Source organism: Dermacentor albipictus, chromosome 6, assembly GCF_038994185.2.
Source record: "Dermacentor albipictus isolate Rhodes 1998 colony chromosome 6, USDA_Dalb.pri_finalv2, whole genome shotgun sequence".
Taxonomy (NCBI): Eukaryota; Metazoa; Arthropoda; class Arachnida; order Ixodida; family Ixodidae; genus Dermacentor; species Dermacentor albipictus.
In genome coordinates, this window is record NC_091826.1 from 65,729,657 (window position 1) to 65,749,442 (window position 19,786).

General features: G+C 40.2%; 1 protein-coding gene across 1 annotated transcript in view; it reads left to right on the plus strand.

The window, feature by feature from the left end:
• LOC135916727 (zinc finger protein 709-like) overlaps window positions 1-19,786 on the plus strand; it is a 55,794-nt gene that overhangs the window by 34,034 nt on the left and 1,974 nt on the right. Inside the window, exons 3-4 of the mRNA XM_070520974.1 lie at window positions 3,367-3,502; window positions 12,911-13,537. Of these exons, the coding sequence (XP_070377075.1) occupies window positions 3,367-3,502; window positions 12,911-13,537 (763 nt within the window). The remainder of the gene's footprint in view (window positions 1-3,366; window positions 3,503-12,910; window positions 13,538-19,786) is intronic.

A 19,786-nucleotide genomic window follows, 5' to 3' on the forward strand; every position in this document is an offset into this window, starting at 1 on the left:
AATTCCAGCAGTGCATCTTAAATAATTAAAGCATTGGAACTAAGCAATATCACTTCACCTTGTTCCATACCTATGTGGAACAACCAAGGAAAAGATAGATAAATTGCTGACATACTTTGCATTCCGGTCACTATTATTGTGTTAAATTTTTTTCGGATGTGCATAGCACAAATGCATATTTGAAGTATCAAACATTAAGCTTAATTTGTTTTGCATACCAGGTTATAAGTAAGAGGCGCCGAACTTTAGATATATGGTGCGAAACTTTACAGTATGTGTCGTAGTCCGTGCGCATTTAACAGCACCTCTAAGTGAAATGCTGTGATATGCTGAGTTCGATTTTGCTTTTAAGAACCGACGGGTGGCACTGCGATGTATGTGGAATGCCAGTGCTTGCATTTGCTTCTCAATAATGGTACGATTGTTCTGTTTAATGACCTGTAATTACATTTTAGTGGCTTTTAAAACTATGGTCGTGTGATCATACTGTTTGCATATTACAGTTTTCAGCTTTCCATCTTTAGTTTACAGCACCACCTCATCAGTGAAATTAAACCAGAATATGTGGAAGAACTTCTTGCTCTATGGTATACATCTTTTTTATTGAGTAATTAACATTTTTTTTGAAAGAGCAATTTTTCACAAACTTGAACATAAGCTTTCTACTGCTCATGAAACTTTATGAAAGCTTCTTAAATCTGTTTCGGTTGTATATCTCTGTCACTCAGAAATTGAATACATGGTTAAAGATGTTACCACGCGATCAGGGCCTGTTTTCACAAAACTTACTTTGGGCATTCTTTCATTTGGTGAGCTTTGGTGCCCACTAATAAATACTGTACTAATTGGCATGAAAACTAGACTATTGTCCTTTATATGGCCCTTAAAGATACCACAGTATTACCAGTAGAAAGTAATGTTTAGCTTAGGGGCTGCTATTTAAATACAAGGGACGTTCTGAAAGTAAGTTTCATCACTTACTTTCGCATGGAGACCATATTGTCAAAAGAAAAGAAAGAAAGAAATTTGGGCCAATTCCGGTGGCTGTGCAGGGCAAGAGCAGTGGCTCATACCCCTCTAAGGCACAGACTTCAAGAATTCAGCAAAATGAAGTGAACAATGCATGCATTCTATGGGATCGCGCATACAACATACCTAACAGCATGTGTTTCAAGAAAAAAACAAGCATCCAAACCACATAAATTATGACGAGGCACTCCTGAGAATAACATGAAGCGTCTAGCACACCCTGCGTATGTTTGCCGGTAAAGATGTTGCGCAAGCTGCCAAGCAATTAATTCCCATTACATAATTCAACTTACAAATTCAAGCAAGTGAGTTTTCATGGCATCCTCTTTGAAATGAAGTTCAATACTGATAAGAGTTTTGAGTTAAGCGCCGTCAAACCTGACGTAAAAATTTACTTCTCTTCCACTTGCTTTTCTAACCAAGTGCCTTTTTATGCATGGAAGCAGAAAAATACCTGGAACATCAATGCATTTTACATTACCCTTTGGGTATGCATATCTGAAAACTGTTGTCATCCTCTGAATTAGCTGCATATGGGTGTGCCTTGTAACCTCACCTACTACTATTTGTACATTGTTGTGTGCGTGCCAAAAACATAATCAAGTCAACGTTTAAGTACCAAATATTTCGCAATAAGATTATTATTAGTCTTGATATTTTGTGCAAATAATGTCGGCTTTTTTGAGCAGTCAAGCTCAAAAGCTTGGTTTATGCTGTATGATGCTACAAAATTATTTGTGAAAATTCTGTTAGCTATATGAAAAAAAGAACACTGTGTATTCAGGTTCTTTTATCATTGCTTTGCTTCATGCTGCAAATTGCTTTGTTTCTTGTTCCACTTTCTGCCATTGCTAAGTGACTTCTCGCTCTAGCTGCATTTTTTTTTCATTGATTCTCTAAAGCCATTTCTCATTCAACATTCATGCATCCACCAGTGAGTGTGAAAGCTGGAGACATTGAATTCCCCTGCCTCTGTATATCTGATAACATCTATCCATGTTTGCTGGCGCGCTGTTCCTTGCCTGATGTGCTGTGGCCCTCAGATGCGGCTCTGTTCAATACATTTTTATTTCTTTCTTGTTACAAGTGGTGACGTTATATTGAGCAGATATTGATGTGACTAATTGAAGAGTAAGGGACATAGACATACCTGTACATGTGCAAAAATGTACCTTCACTATCTTGTTCATTGACTATCTGAGTTTTGTGCCTGAACAGTACACAGGGCTCACAAAGGTCAAGTGTGGTCCAAATTTCGACACATACCTGAACCGTCTACTGTATAGTGCTCCTTGCTGAACTGCCTGTCATTGTGCACCCGACTTTTGATGCCCTGTGCCAGGATCCTGCAAAACCGGTGACACATTGTTGTTCAACGTTGTATAGAAGGCGTGCTTGTGGAAGCTGTGCAACTACACGGTGAAGAGCTCATTCAGCATGGCAGAATACATAAAAATATGTGCTCGCGATATGTTGTACAGTTGTCAGCACTGTGCACGTATCACCTACACCAAAGGTATACACCTTTGTAGCCGTGCACTTACGCATCAGTACTGACAGTCATTCAGCTGCCACAGTGGCAGCTGTATATTTTAAACGGAGGATGAACTGCTGCAGCCTATGTGCACAAATAAATAGACCGTAATTCATTGTGGGAATCGAAATTTGGTGAAAGATTAGTAACTAGAATAGTAGCCTTCCATTAATTCGACTCCAGTTAATTTCATTGTGAAGAGGAAACACCAGAAAGCAGAGAGGAAAATGTAGAAGGGAAGAAAAAACCAGGTGTTTATTGGGACAGCCTCTTTCTCCTTTCTTCTTTACAATTTAGTTAATTATTTTTATTTGTTACATAGTATAACAAGAGAGAGCGTAAGCTTTTATTTCAAATCAGCAAGATTTGAGTCCGGCGTCTTTTAGTGGGTCTGGGCACCCACTAAAACGCAACAAGACAAACAGTATAAGGTTAACAGTAGAACAAGACTGCGTACATTTTCTCTTAAAAGGACCCTCAACTGTTCGGACAAATTTTGTCCTGAAAAAGTTTGGCGATTGCGGTAGGATGCATTGCTGGCTTGCGTTAGTTTCATTAAAGAGCCCCTGATACTGTTTGGACAAATTGTGTAGATGCGTAGCGTACAGCTGAAGTTAATCATTTGCATCACAATTTGTGTGAAACATCTCATATTAAGAGAGCTATGGACGATGACAAGTTACCCTCTTCCATAGTCCTGCATTTTTTCCTCAACTAATTCACCATGTGATTGGGGCTAAGCTCCTCCTTCAGTGGCCCTGTGTCATGATGTCACGTTGTGTTGTCGACTTCCGGTTCTCTAGGAGCTCGTGCTTGAAGCCTCTGCAAACTCTCCGCCAGCTGATTGGCAGTCGACCCCGAGCGAGAGCTATGAAAGCAGCGTGCGTTGTGAGCATTCTGTCGCAATGCCGAAAATGTCTGGTATTCCGGTAACCGCAGGCAAGCCGGACGTTTAGGTGGAACAGTGGAGGCATAAACTCAAGCGGATGAAGGAACTTTAGCGTAGACGTACGTGAGCAGCCTGATCGGTCTCCACGGTTGAGCCACCCGTAGGTGCAGAGCTTAATCAGCCAAACAGAGCTAATATTGCTCTAACCAAGTGCGAAACATTTTAAACATTTACAAAAACAATCTGCTAATGATTACACTTGTGCGAAAAATTTACTCCAATAGCAAAGAATACCTTTCGTTACTGCTAGTGTGGGTGGTAGAGCTCTGTGCCACCGAGTGGCTGCACCATGCAGACCATTCATATTTGTGCTTCTGCTCGTCCTGTGAAACGACACAGTGAAACAGCCAGGCCCTGTCCCCTTGTGTTTGCATTTACCTTAATACCAGACTCCCGAAAAGCTATTGCATTAGTGATTGTCCGGCGTAAAGTGACGGCCGCAAATGCGCAAATCCTGGTGCTGATTGGATAGCTGCAGCCTGATTCGCATCAGCCAGTCTGCTGCCTTGCAGAGGGACACGATGTCGTAGCTTACTATATTGCCAGGCGTTACGTTTGCAGTCCACAACGCAACAAAATCGAATCATAGTAGTTTTTTTCTCTCTCTCTTCGTCGGCCGGGTTCTTCTTTCTTCATGTTTTCATTCGTTCTCGGCTCTTCCTAAGCCGCTGCACTGTCCTCTCCTTCGGTAAAATGAACTGAATTTATTTACGGACAGACATTAGCGGTTATACTAAGTATATAGCAAACAAAGAAAGACGGTTCACGTTAACGAATGTGACTGAGCAACGGCCTCGGAGCAGTACGTCGCTCCGATCGGCCACTTGACGAGATCGGTGCGTTGTCTCTCAAGTCTCAGACCACACTGGAACCTCTCAGTATATACGAAACAAGGGAAACGAGTTCATATTAGGGAATGTGGCTGAGCAAAGACCTCGGAGCAGTCCGTCGCTCTGATTGGGCACTTGACGAGATCGGTGCGTTGTCTCTCAAGTCTCAGACTAGACTGCCCGCTCAGCCGCGTACATTCTCACCCCCAGCCGCGAGACCCTCTGTCCGGGTTGCGTAAATCGCACCGTTCGTAGCTGCCGCTCGAACGCCCCAGGCTGCCTGTGCTGCCTCGGCCCAACCCAAACATTCCCCAAAGACTTCCTTCTCCAGATGCCACTGCAGTGGCTCACTGCGCTATTTATGGCGCTCGCCAGAACCAGTGCACGAGAACCCCTGCCTCTCCATTTTTTGCCGAACAGTGTCCGGCCACTGCCTTCCCAAAGCAGGCGCTCTCTGGAAGTGGCCCGCGTGCGAGCCAAGAGTACAACATTGCAATGCAATTGCAATGTTGTGTTGTGTTGTGTTGCAATACACAAACACAGAGTGGACCCCAGGGAAGTTGAGCAAGTGCACACTTCAACCAAACAAAAAGAATGCACACATGACTGTAACCAAGTCGAAGATTCACAATGACCCTAGAATAGTGCTCGCGAAAAGACTGAGACCGACTCTGACCGCGGAGTGCTTGCAGAATGGAGCACGTTGTCACTCAAGCAGACGACACTTGCGCTGTGCCGGAAGTGAGAAGTGTAGTGAGAAATTGTTCTTGTGCATTGTCTTTCTGTTATTTTCTTTTTATAGAAACAACTTAACTAGCATTCCAACTATTACGAACATCATTTGTTCACCATAAAGGTGGCAAAAATCGAAGACGCGCCCTGGGCAGACAATTGGATAGTTTGCTCTACTGACATCGTCAATTGGGTGATTTATGTTATATGCGCAGGTACGGCTGAAAATTCCGTCAAGCAGAGTGCTGCAATCGGCAGCGATAAACATTTTTAAAACCTTATAATAAATTACACGCTTTACACAAAGCACTTAGATGCATCAGTTAATGATCTAACTACTCAGTATCGTTGTAGAAAATTATCAAAATCATTCCAGGTTCCCTTTAAGGAGAAAAAGGAAAAGCAACAATAAACAAAATAAATATTTCTGGGTGCACATATAAAAAAACAGTGGTGAAGGAACAGTGTCGGTGCAGTTACATTTCCTGTAAAAAAAGTGCTTAAGAGGGTTTAGAGCACGTAAACATAAATGAAAATGAAACCAACACATGGCATTATAAGTGTGTCTACAGTGCAGCTAAGAAAGTTCCGGGAGTGGTTGAGTAGACCTCGTTGACCTGGCTAAACACCTTCAATGCAAGACAGGAAAATTCTAGTCCACTGTTATGTCTTAACATTCATGCCCTGAGTGATGACTCACGTCCTGTTTGAACATGTATATTTTATCTCATGTTAGGTGTACAGACTTGTCCTGTTGTATGGCTGTTGTTTTTGACGTTGTGTGAGCATCTGCTGTATATACAGGATGTCCCATGTAACTTGCATGAAACTTTTAAAATATGCAAATGCCATGTAGCTGGGCAGCACCAAGGTCATGTTGTTTGCTGTCGCTTGGAGATACTGATATTGTTTTTATGTATTCTGCCTAATTACATAAATAATCTTAATTAATAAGCTTCTCAAATATTATAACTAGATGAAAATATCAATGAGAAAATTGTAGAGCAATCTGAAATATTCCCGATACAGCTTTCTGTGGCTGAATACATCCTACATAAACATGTTTTTCAGAGCATGAAAGTCTGTGAATACAAACAAAGTGCTTCTAGCAGCACCAAGATTTAAAAAGATGCAAATGCCACGTAGCTGGACAGAACCACGTGACTGGCCACTCGAGACACTTTGCGTGTATTCGCGGGCCTCTTTCACATTCTGAAAGAGGCTTTTCCTTATTTCTATTCATTACTTCTATTAGCTGGTGGAGCTGCTATGGTTAGATTGGAATAATTGAGCAAGACCTAACAATTACGTTCATACATTGTTTGCAGGGAGTACCTGTACTCTTTAAAAATCAGTGTTGTCCCAGCTTAGATCAGTCTTAGCCTAGACTAGGCGTAAATGAAAAATTCTAATGGTATTGTTGTCAACGCATTGTAAACAACCACGTAAAGGCGGGGGACGTTGCGATAAATTCGTAAAAGTTGTAAAAGGTATGATTATGTGCAAGTCCTCTGAAGCCTTTATATAGGCTATTACTGGTGCTACTGTCTTCCACATTACAACATTGCAAGTTTCCTTTTTTCTCCTGAAGCTCTTGGCTAGTGATAAAGTCAGGAAAGTCGTAATTCAAATAAACTTGGACAACAGTAACCTTGATGTTTGACCCATAAAACACAGGAACAGCTGAAGAAGAGGATGAAAGAAAACTAGGGGCCCGATTTTTATTAGTTGCAATCATAAGAAGCCAACAGACTGTGACACCAAGGAAAGCACCTGGTAAATTATTACTGCGCAGTGTCTGTGTGTTCTTTTCCTCCGTCCATGTTATTTTGCGCTTCCTAAGTCAAACAGGTAAATTATTTGCAGCTTTTATTGACTGAGATATATCTTATTGCATCAATACAAATGACATATAATTTCCCCTATTCTTTTTTTGGTATCATTGTCTGTTGTTTTCTTATGAGAGAAAGTGCTAAAGAATGCCTAAATTGGTTCTTTAAAGGATAAGTGAAACATGTAAAGGAAATCTCAGTTTAAACATTATTTACAGGAACATTTGAAAACCTCCTGCAGTTGTGCTAATGCCACATTATTATAGGCCTAGAAAACTTCCTCAAGGAAGTTTTGAGAATTCTTATAGACATTCATCTCTATTTGCTGCCGATAATAGCAATTTATTTATATCAGAACTAAAGACAATGACTACTTATATTATAAAAGACACTGTGCTAAAAGAAGAAAAATAAGCCCACTACAGCAGCATTCGAACTTGTGATTTCACATTCCCAAATCCGACACCTTAAGCACTAGACCATACCACGCCCGTTTTTTTTATTGCCCGTTTTTCACATCCATGCACACACACCGCCAGAACATATGGTCACTGGACAAGTTTCTCAAAAGATGCAGATAATATACATGTGCTGTTGTAATCATATTAAAATTCTCAAAGTGTTGTGAAGGGTGATAACCTTGACAACAATTCTGGAATGCATTTCTTGCACTTTTTACACCTCGAAGTAGGCATTTAAGCGTTCTTGAAAGTACATCCATGCAGGTCGTGTGTCTGGGTCACAGTAATATCTAACTATTCGGCAGCGCCATAAGCTATGAAGGGCAATGAGCATTATTAGTACAAAAGGAACACCATCCCGCTAAATCTCCATTGAAGTACATATCTAGAGATCGAAAATGTAGGCAACTTCAGCTCTGTTGAATTGATAGAATAGTGGGAGCATACATAGCTCAACGCAGGTACACATCACTGTGTTTGTTGTGCACTAGGATTCTGATGTTTCATGTAGTACATGCAGCCACCTGTGACTGCGAAAAAACAACTATCCGATTACTCACAGGATAACCAACCTCAGACATAAACTTAATGCGTAGTGAAAATGGGGCATCTAAGGCAAGAGAGAAGACTGACTGACTGAAGACTGACTGACACATAATTTGAGATATTTATCATCAAATATTTAAATCAAATATCGAGACTGAGGGCATCCCGCTGTGCGTCAGATGACAATGCCTTGTAAAGAAGTGTGGGGCTAAATTTAAATGATAGCGTGCTGCGGCAAATCCTGACCCGTCATACAGCTGTACGTGCCTGCCAGGCAAAGCTTGGCGTATTAGCAGCTGCCGCGGTTGGCCGAGACATTCAATTTCAAACTTTCTTTCACTTCTCATGGCGGAAAATTTCTGTTTCATTTGATAGCGAGAATGCCTCTCCCATGCTGCCCTGGTGTTTGGTTTCAATGTTCCCTGGATTTACCATTGAAATCCAATAATAAATATCTTGAATTAGGTGCAATTTTAAAGATTTTCTTTTTGTGGCTGCCTTCAAATACGCCATTTACACAACAGCCACTAAGGCACCTGTAGAAAAGTAAATTAAATTTTGTAGCAAATGTTCTGAAGATCACATTATAAGTGGCAAAGTGTGTCCACCTTACCTAGGAAGTTCTCTGCAAAAATGCCATGTTTGCTGTCCTTATATCCTTTTTGTAAAAAATTGGTCTTGTATAAAAAAAAAGACACCCTGTAGAATGGCGTAAGAGCCCTGTTCTCTGCACAGCCAGATTCATATTATAGGAAATGTAGATTTTCTTTGCTTGACATAATTATAAGTTCACATTTTTTTGCATCTGCCATTTATGCAAGTCACGAATTTTATTTTACTAAGCACATTTAAATGCATAAGCATTACTTTGGGTAGAGAACCGAGGCACTACAACCTTTTAGACATTAGATTAAGCCTAAACCTTTTTACAAATTTTGGACAACTAAAGATACAACGTACAAGGAAGCATTCATGGTCAAAAACAAATGTTCAAATATGCTTCTCGAAATGGATGCTTTGAAAATGTTTTTGAAAACCTCTTGCTACCAATGGTAATTGAATGTTTCATATTATACCAACATGTTTAATGCCTTTCGAGTCATCTTAAGAACTGTTGTTTTGTGGGAAGTGACCTTGCCTTACCTTGTGCGATAACCATTTTCCTGGAGTATGTGTTGAAGTACTTAATAGATGTCACATTCAGTTGTAGAAAATCCTTCAGCAGTCCTCACCAGTCACACTTTAATCAACCTAAAGAGTGCTGGCAAGAATACGTTGAGACGTGGTGTTTCATGCAAGGGCCATTGTAATGAAAGTTGTGTGCAGATAGAAATTTGTGCTCAGAAAAGTAAGTTATTTTAGTCTTATGAAGTAGGTTTGCTTTGATTGTATAATTGTTTGCAGTAGATAGATGACATCATATTACGTTGGTAAATGTACCTCTGCTTCCCTCCCCTCAGTATGTTTATCGATACATATGGGAAATGTCTGTGTGAATGTGCTATTACTGTTTGTGCTAGCTTCAACTGTGATCTTTTCTGTGTCACTACAGATGTGTCCACCCGTCCTACACAGTGTCCGAGAAAATGTGTGCTTCGGACTTTGCCAGAAATCCATCTCATAAAAACCCTCTACTTGATTGCCCCTCTACATGACGTAGTAGTTTGGTTTATTGTGGGTTTAAAGTTTAAAGTAGTGATGTATGGGTGTGACTGTGTTTAATGACTACAAGCTCTGCATGCTTAGTTTTCAACAAGTGAAATTGCTAATCTGCTGCTCCCCAGCTTGTTTATTGGAATCATAAGAAACAGAACAGACGTGTAGAAACTTCGTGAAGTTCATGAAAGTGAATGCTAGTGAATTGCAAGAAGCAAGGACAGAAAGTGGAAGCAGCACATGCGCTAACTTCGACAAATTTATTTGACACAGGGTGTGAGTATATATATGTATATATATACACAAAAATGACACTCAAATGGCTTGAGGCCATGTGCTGAATAATCGGCATTTAAAAACGATATATATATATATTTTTTGACAGATAGGGAAGGTATGCTCACACACTGAGAACCGAGCCAATTCGTTTTTGTTGATTCAGCCATCAGTCTAGTCAGAGTATGTTTATTTTTTGTCAGAATGGTGCAACTCTGAAGATGCAGGCGATTCCCACTTGTACTGCAGTGCAATGCTAGCCAATGTTCTCAGCCTGGAAGAGCACATCTAGGTTATTCTGGCCATCCTTGTACTATTGAGTGCGCTCTGGATTTTACTAGAGTACTGTTAAGTGGAGACAATGAAAAGATGTACTGTGTTTGGGTCAGGTGCGAGCCACTGAAATATATTGTTGCAATTGACATGAATTGGATAGTATTGCTAGAAACTTTGTGTTGTTTAAACATGTACATTTCACCACTTTGTAGGCTGCAGGTATTAACCATTGGCGGGTTTTACCAGCATAGCGATAGCAACACCTGTTGCTATCCCCAGTTTGGGCATTCTGTGGATCACATTATATCATGCTTTTGCCAGTGAAAAGTAATTCTCATTGAACCTTTTAATGCATGCAGAGCATTTTTCAATAAGTTGTTCAGCCCAGCTAGTACATGAAGCTTTTGTCCAGGCTCTAGCGTTCCAACATGGCAAGTTATCGACAAACTGAAAAAATATCGGAGAAGACAACTGAAGTAAAATTAAACAATGCTCTTACTGATGAGCATTTTCGATCCATCTGCATGCCAGGTGACAGAAGTCTATTCCCGTTTGAGGACCAATTTTGTCTTACGTAGTGATATATGGATTTTTTGATGTCATGTTCAGTGTCTATTGGAGAGCCTTCACCAGTACTCAAGGATGAAACTTTTAGTGTTCTGAATAAGCATTGGGAGGTGCATTGGGACACTTGGTGTTTGGCGAAGGAGCCATTGGGATGAAGGCTCTCTTCAGAGCAAAATTTCTGTTCGAAGCACTGGTGCAATACATTCCACTTTTATGCAGTAGGCATGAACAATTGTTCTTTATAGATATATGAAATCATAATAAATTTTTAAGTGTAGCACCATGGCCCAACCTAAACATTCTTGTCGATACAAAGGGATAAGAAGCTTGTCTACATGTACACCCGGTCACAAAATATTACGGACCATGAAATATGAGAAAAAGCTGAATATCTCCGCAACCTCACAACGCTGTCTGGTATTTGAATTTGGGGCCCGACTAGAATATGTTATCAATATTATCTTATGTTGTTTTACTGGCTACTGCTACAAGCTGCTCGAGAATTGAACGTTTTCTGAGATCCCGTGCTCCGTGAACTTTTGTGGCCGAGTGTACTTGTTTGTGTTGGTCCTAACAGGAATCTCTTTGCTCTTACAGATGTGTCCATGCCTCCTACAAGACATACAAGAAATTGTTTTGTTTGGGCTTTGCCAGGAATCCAGCTCACTAGGCTGATCTCAGGAAGAATTAATTTGTTTGCTGTGTGTTACGTGACACAGCAATTTGATGTGTGATTTACTTGCCATTTTCATCACGAATGTTTCTTTTACTTCTTTTATTGATTGCCAACTGTGCATTTCTCTTGTCTGGACAAAGTGATATGGCAAACCTACTTGCTGCCCTGTCACTCTGCTGAAATCACGAAAAAAAGGTTTTATTGCAGTGCCTCATATGCTAGCATCAAGGTAAAAAAACAAGGCTGCAAATGTATCAGCAGAGAACGTAGCTCAGTCAAGATATTCGGTCGTGTCGATATGTCCCCATATTATATATATCAGTTCTGTATTTTTGGTGTATTTGCGGTAGTGTCAGTGGTAAAAATCAAACTGAAGTTTAAGGTACTCTCAGTAGTCTGCAGTTTCATCCTGCTTTTGCTGAAGCAATGGAAAAGGATCATGAAAAACGTTTACAATGCACATATAGAAAGAAGCAATCCATTGTTTAATGTGGAGAAACATTTAATTATTCTTCTCTACATAGAGATGTGGTGCTATTAATTTCATTTCTTTGTAAATGCTGTGCTTTTCCATTTTAAGTAAGGCTCTTCCTTGGGCTAGTCGGTTCATGCTTGAATTAGTAAAGGCAAGGCGCAGAAGAACAAGACTCAAGAAGAACACACACGACAGGACCGGCGCCTTCACAACTAAGTTTATTTCCGCAACAAGCCTGCCTTATGTAGGTTAATCAAGCGGAGTCACACACAAAGCTTTAGAAGTGAAATACAGCAATCTATCGACGACTCAGGAATCGTATCTGGCACAATATATCAAATGAACAAACAAGAACCACATGTGGTGGAGCACCAGAAGCAATTCATCGAGCAACGTCTTTTCCAAGCCAACGGGGAAAAAATGCGAGACATACAAAGTACTGTCTACTCTTCACTATCAAACCATCCACAACATAACACACACTTCAAACGCCTAAGGCCCAGTCAGTGATAAAACCCGATACTGCCGGTCCTGTTGTGTGTTTTCTTCTTGAGTCTTGTTCTGCACCTTGCCTTTACTAATTCAAATTGTCCATTTTAGTTTTATGTTGTTTATTTGATTTTATATAGTTTTCTTTCATTCATAGTTATATTTAATTTCGTATGCTTCATGTGTTCCAGCAGGATTTGATGCCATTGTTGTGTTGCATTTTATAAATTATGTACGAGAGTTTAATAGGTCAATGTGTAATGCAATGTCACATATGCAAAGTCATATCATTGTTTGAGCATAACATCGAAATTGCGTGCCAAATCCAATGTTTATGTATTGCGAGCAGGGGTTTGTACGTATTCAGGACACTTATGTATAGAGAGAGAGGAACTTGTGTGAGACATGTACTGCATCAGTGTGCATGCCACAACTGTAATATGCGAGTTGGGTAGGCCATGGTTTTCCCGTATTTTGCCTACAACTGCGGCAGCCCTTTTCACTTGCTAATGTGCCACTTTAGTTCCATCAAATAAGGAATGGATTCTTCACATCATCTTCATTTGCTCCCTGTCTTTGCAGGTTTCATGCCATCAGGGTCACTGCAGCAGTATGACTCACTCGTGACAATGCGTGGCAATCTGCATTCCTGCCGGCTGTGCCCCTATGTGACCGCAATAAAGTCAAGCATGCAAGTTCATCTCCGCACACATACTGGCGAGCGCCCCTTCAAGTGCCACTTCTGCCCTGAGGCATTCACTCGTCCTTCTAACTTAAAGCGACATGAACGCACACACACTGGCGAGCGCCCCTACAAGTGCCGCTTCTGCCCAGGCAAATTTGCTCTCCGTAACACCCTGAACCGGCATGTCCGCACCCACACAGGCGAGCGCCCTTTCAAGTGCCACCTCTGCCCTGAGGCATTCACTACTCTTTCTGCCTTCAAGCGGCATGAACGCACACACACTGGCGAGCGCCCCTACAAGTGCCACCTCTGCCCTGAGGCATTCATTGATGGTACCAGCTTCAAGCGGCATGTCTGCACCCACACAGGCGAGCGCCCCTTCAAGTGCCACTTCTGCCCTGAGGCATTCACTTGTATTTCTAACTTAAAGCGACATGAACGCACACACACTGGCGAGTGCCCCTACCAGTGCCACCTGTGCCCACAAGCATTCACTCAGAAGTGCAATCTGACACGCCATGTACGCAGCCACACATGAGAGCGTTCTTTTTCCTGAACCCACCGCAGTGCCTCATTTTCGTGGCATCAGAAACTCTATATCCATGTGTCCTGTCACACTGAAGAGAAGCCCTAAAGGTCAAGGGCATGGAGTTTTTCGTACATCAATCGGTTGATTGATTTGTTTGTGGGAGCAGGTTACTTCTAAACTACACGGAGAAGTTTCCGTGTTCAACTGTATGGTTTCTTGTAATATTACCTAGAAAGAAGTTGACTCCACTGTGAGAATTCCACAGGACGACTGCATCCATGTGATCTTAAAGCTATGCTAGTTTTTTAGAATAGAAGCTTGTCAGCCTTCTTTGTGCACATTTTGTGGGAGTTAGGCGAGTTGAAGCACTTACTCATACTTAAGCTGCTCTGCAAGACAATATTCCTACCTGTGTATGACTCTGACCTGTCATTTCACATAAAAATAAAAAATACAAATGCTAGGATCCAGCATTCCGCTTCAATTGACAGTCGTGACTAATTTTCAGCATTCCTTCTGTAAACATTCATTTGGTCATATGACTGGTGTTCACAGATTCTTGACTAAGCTGCGAAATTTTTTCCCTTTACTTTTGACTTATGCGTTTGACACCGAAGTTATTAAAGGCATGGCAGAAAAAAATATTGCAGGGGATTTTAGTTTCATTTTGCCGTCATAATCGAGTGCCACCCGTATTTACTGTGAAGACTAAATTTTTATGAACTTTGGTGTATAGCATATTCACAACAACTAGTACATAAGGCCAGAAAATGTTGCACATGTAAATGAAGAAAAATAAACGAGTCTGAGGCAGTTTCCAACCAAACTTGTGCAAGGCTATTTGTTTTGGACTAAAGATGACCACACATTTACTGAATGGACAACAGGACCTTTTTTGATAGTCTACAGCTGGTGAAAATGCTAAAAACACCTGACAATTTTCTCTTACAGAAAGACACTTTGTCCACAAAAAAACGCTCTGGCCTTTGCACCCTGCTCCATTGCATGGCTGGCATGTGCCACCATGCAAGCTAGCCAGTGTCTGGAGTTGTCAGTGCTAATGCTAGCTACAAGCAGGTACCCATTATATGTAGTCCAATAATAAACATACCCTTTACAATAAATACGCCATGTTCACATTTATTTTCTACAGCTCTACATCCATTTCGTACAAAGGCAGAGGCAGTGGGACCTTCTTTATTACTTCTCTAGGTTTCCTGTCCAAAAATTCCAGCACTGCATCTGAAATAAAGCATTGGAACCAAGCAATGTCACTTGACCTTGCTCCATACCCGAGTGGAACAACCAAGGAAAAGATAGATAAATTGCCTACATACTTTACATTGCGGTGACTTTTATCATGTTTAATTTTTTTCACATGTGCATGGCAGAAATGCATATTTGAAGTATCAAACTTTAAGCTTAAATTGTTTTGCATTCCAGGTTATAGATAAGTGGCACAAAACTTTAGATATAGAGTGGGAAACATTACAATATGCGTTGTTGTCTATGCGCACTGAACAGCACCTCTAAGTGAAATGCTACGATATGTTGAGTAAGATTTTGGTTTTAAAAACCGATGGGTGGCACTGTGATGTATGTGGAAGCAAAGTTGAAATTGTAGTGTCAGTGCTTGCATTTGGTTCTCAAGAATTGTACCGGTGTTGTATTTAATGACCCCTCATTACACTTCAGTGGCTTTTAAACCATGGTCATGTGGTCATAATATTTGCATACATTTTACAGCCTTCCAACTTCGTTTTACAGGACAACCTCATCAGTGAAGTTAAAGCAAAATATTTGAAAATACTTCTTACTCTATGGTTTACCATATTTTATAGAGTAATTCATACCCTTGTTGAAAGAATAATTTTAAAGAATAAACTTACTTGCTGCTCATGAAACTGCATGAAAGTTCCTAAATCTGTTTTGCATGTATAACAGAATCACTCAAAAATTGAATACATGGTTAATGATGTTACCACAAGATCAGGGCCTGTTTTCACAAAACTTACGTTATCCATTCTTTCATTTGCCGAGCCTTTGGTTTCCGCTAATCCCAATAGTAATCGGCATGAAAACTAGACTGTTGTCCTGTATATGGCCCTTACAGATATCACAGTATTGCTGCTAGAAAGTAAAGTTTAGCTCAGGGGCACTATCTAAATACAAGGTACGTTCTAAAAGTTAGTTTTGTCACTTGTATCACGTGGAAACGTTATTGTGAAAAAAAAATGCACCTTGGCATCATGAACTTCGTTACCGTACCGACTCGCCCAACTTTCTATCCTGTTGAACTATACACCTTGCACTAGTTTTCGACATAGTTGCCACGGACATTGAGACATTTGTTGTAGCAGGCAATCAGTTTGAAAAAACCACTCTGGTAAAACTCGGTGCCCAACGATGCAAGCAATTGTCACACAGCCTGCTCCACCTCAGCATTGTTTTGGAAGTGCCGTCGCTAGAGAGTGCATTTCAGTGCAGGTGACAGGTGTCCATTCTTACGGAATAAAAGCATTGACTTGCGTTGGCGCCCACATTGTCAGTACACGTCTCTCTGCCATTGTGATTTGTGCTCGAATACCCTCGGGCGCACTGATCTGCTGCTTCTCTTTCTCTTCAGCACTGTACGCATGCGTCTTTCCTCCTCTGATGAACCTCCTTCCGTCATTGATCTGGCAACGGGCATGGATTCTTATGGCAGTTGTTTGTTTAACCTGGTGTATCATGTTCTATTTAAAAAAAATTATGAAACTTACTTTCAGAATGTCCCTCAAACATAGGAATGAAAAAATCAAATATTTTCGTAACCACTGCACTGAATTTGATGAGATTTGTTGTCTTTCAAAGAAAAAGTTGAAATGTAGTGATTACAGTATGTGGATTTTTACATTGAATCTATTAGTGTGACTAAAATTGCTCAAAAAAGTTATAGGTCTGTTTCCAGTTTTTTTTTTGGATAAACTAAACTCGGTGAAGTTTATATTTTGGGGAACTTATTGGTATGTTAGGGGTAATATGGAGGCAAATTTTGAATGGTCAGTTATGGGCTAAATAAAAATTCATAGACCTTTGATTCTTCTCCATTTATTAGCATTATTTCAAACACAAAGTTTTCCTGTTTCCATGGGTGGACCAAAAACGAGAGTGATTTCATATTTTGAGCAAATGCCACTGTCTGCTTACGGTGTACTGAAAGTTTGAATCTTGCAGGTTGATGGCATGTTTTGAATATAATTAATGAATGCTTGTATCCTACAGGTTTATATTTGTTATGCAGAGCATGTAGGTGCATTTTCCTGGTTTCGTTGAACTGTGTGAGGCACATTGTTTGCATTGAAGTAAGGTAAGAAGCATGTTGTGGGTGGCGAACGATAATTTTTTCATATGTGTAGGTTACTTATAGCCTTTTTGGAAAGTTATGCACTTATGTTCTTACTTAAGTGCTTATGTGTTTACTTAATTTTACTTTGTTTTCTCACCATATTTTGGTGTTCCTTGCGCAAATGGTTTTGTTCTAGGTTAGCGCAGATTCACTTGTACAGCATAAAATTTTTTCTGCTTATGCTTTTCATTGTTTCAAGCAGTATCTGCTGGTATGTGTATGCTTTTAACAAGCATTTTTCCTTGTATAAAGTGACCAAGCTACCTTGATATTGTGTAACACCCATTTTAAATCTATATATATCTTCAGCGTTTAGTATGTGTCGTTGTATTGCTCTTACTGGTTTCTTTTTGTTTGTTTTCCTGTTTTTCCGCTTGTGTTCTTTTTATTGTAGCATGCATTATCTGTTTAAATGCGTATACTGTATCTATCACTCATCTATTGTAACACCCCTATGTAATGCCTGCATGGGCCTTTAAGGTACTTGAATAGTGTTATAGTGCTGTTATATGCAATGCCTCGCAGTGCCTTAAAACAAATTTGCAAAGCACCAACTTCCTATTCAGTGAAAATAGAGGAAATTGTAAGCGCGATGTGGGGCAAAACTTTCACTTTCCTGATTTAATTAAAAGCATTGCGAGTTAATACCCTAGCTGTTTCCCTGTTTTTATGCCTCATACAAGGTTCTTAGTTGTTTACCTTGGTGCCCTCGGTGAATTAAACATTTCACATTGTTTTCATTTGTGGAGAACAAGGAGCCTATTATGTGTAATATATAGGCAAAATGTAAAGTCTGTGCGTGAATTCTGGCTATTGCAATAAATTACGCATTGAAACACTCCGAAGCGTCATCAGTAAAGATTGGAACTTTAGTCCAAATACCTGTGTTTTTCCTAATGGTCTTACCATGCCTGTTTAAGGTAGAAGCAGGACCTATGGGTCTCAAAACATTTTACTGCCACCTTTATTTTGCCTATAAATGCCTATGTCAGCGTGGGTTCCTATATTTGATTTTCAGAGCCTAAAAGTACAATCGAACGCCTTCATAATGAAGTGCTTGGGGCATCCAAAATTATTTGTTACATAAATCACTCCATTGTAAACGTTGATCACCGTACCACTCATGCTAGAGTAAATTCGGCAAAATTAAACCTTTGTTAAACAATAATTCAAGTGAGACATAGTGAAATCAGTTGCTTATTTTTTCAATTTTTTTTAAACCCTGTCTGGTAAAATGCGCGACTGTAGCCAACCTTATTGCACCGAGGTTGACGGCATGCGTGCTCTACAGCAAAATACTGGAGCTGCACAAAATAAAGCTGCAGTCATGTGCAGCTATCACATGCCTAGCCATTGAAATCCTTGATTTGTTTACAAGATCCCCATCACTGTTGCCTTCGTTGATTTTGGCATCGTGTCTGGTATAGTTGACTTCAAAGACATTGTCGGTCATCAGTTGCAGTTATATATCACACTGCCAGTGTAGCACTGTGGTCCAACAGAAATATTCTTCTGGATATAAAGGGAGAAAAGGCTTGTGTAGGTGTACTTGAGTTTGTGTTGGTCCTAACTGGGATCTTTTTGCTGTTACAGGTGTGTCCATACTTCCTACAAGACTTACAATGAGTTTTGTTTGGACTTTGCCAAGAAACCACCTCACTAGGCTGATCTCGGAAACAATTCACGTGTTTGCTGTGTATTATATGACACAGCTATTTGATATGTGATTTACTTGCCATTTTGATCATGAATATTGTTATGACTGTTTTTACTGATTGCCAACTGTGCTTTTCTCTTGTCTGTACCAAGTGATATGGCAAACTTACTTGCTGCCCTGTCGCTCTGCAGAAATCGTGAAAAAAAGGTTTCATTGCAGTTCCTGATATGCTATCATCAACGTAAAAGAAAGAGGCTGCAAATGTATCGGCAGAAAACGTAGCTCTGTCAAGATATTCGGTCATGTGGATATGTCCCCATAATATATATATCAGTTCTGTATTTTGGGCGTATTTGTGATAGTGGGATTGGTAAAAATCAAACTGAAGCTTAAGGTACCCTCAATAGTTTGCAGTTTCATCCTGCTTTTGCTGAAGCAATGGAAAAGGATCATGGAAAATGTTTACAACGCACATATAGAAAGAACCAATCCGTTGTTTAATGTGGAGAAATATGTAATTATTCTCCTCTACCGAGAAATGTGGTGCCATTCATTTCATTTCTTTGTAAATGCCGTGCTTGTCCATTTTAAGTAAAACTCTTGCTTGGGCTAGTTGGTTCATGCTTGAATTAATAAAGGCAAGGCGCAGAAGAACAGGACTCAAGAAGAACACACATGACAGGACCGGCGCCTTCACAACTAAGTTTATTTCCGCAACAAGTCTGCCTTATGTAGGTTAATCAAGCCGAGTCACACACGAAACTTTAGAAGTAAAATAGAGAAATCTATCGACGACTCAGGAATCATGTCTGGCACAAAATATCAGATGTGCAAACAAGAACCACACGTGGAGGAGCACCAGGAGCAATTCATCGAGCAACATCTTTTCCAAGCCAACGTGAAGAAAAAACGAGACAAGAAGTAGCGTCTACACTTCACTGTCAAGCTATCCACAACATAACACACACTTCAATCTCCTAAGGCCCAGTCAGTGATAAAACCCGGTCCTGCCGGTCTTGTCGTGCGTGTTCTTGAGTTCTGTTCGTCTGTGCCTTGCCTTTACTAATTCAAATTGTCCATTTTAGTTTCGTGTTTTTCATGTCATTTCATATTATTTTCTTTCATTCATACTTATATTTCATTTGATATGCTTCATGTGTTCCAATATGATTTGATGCCATTGTTGTGTTGCATTGTAT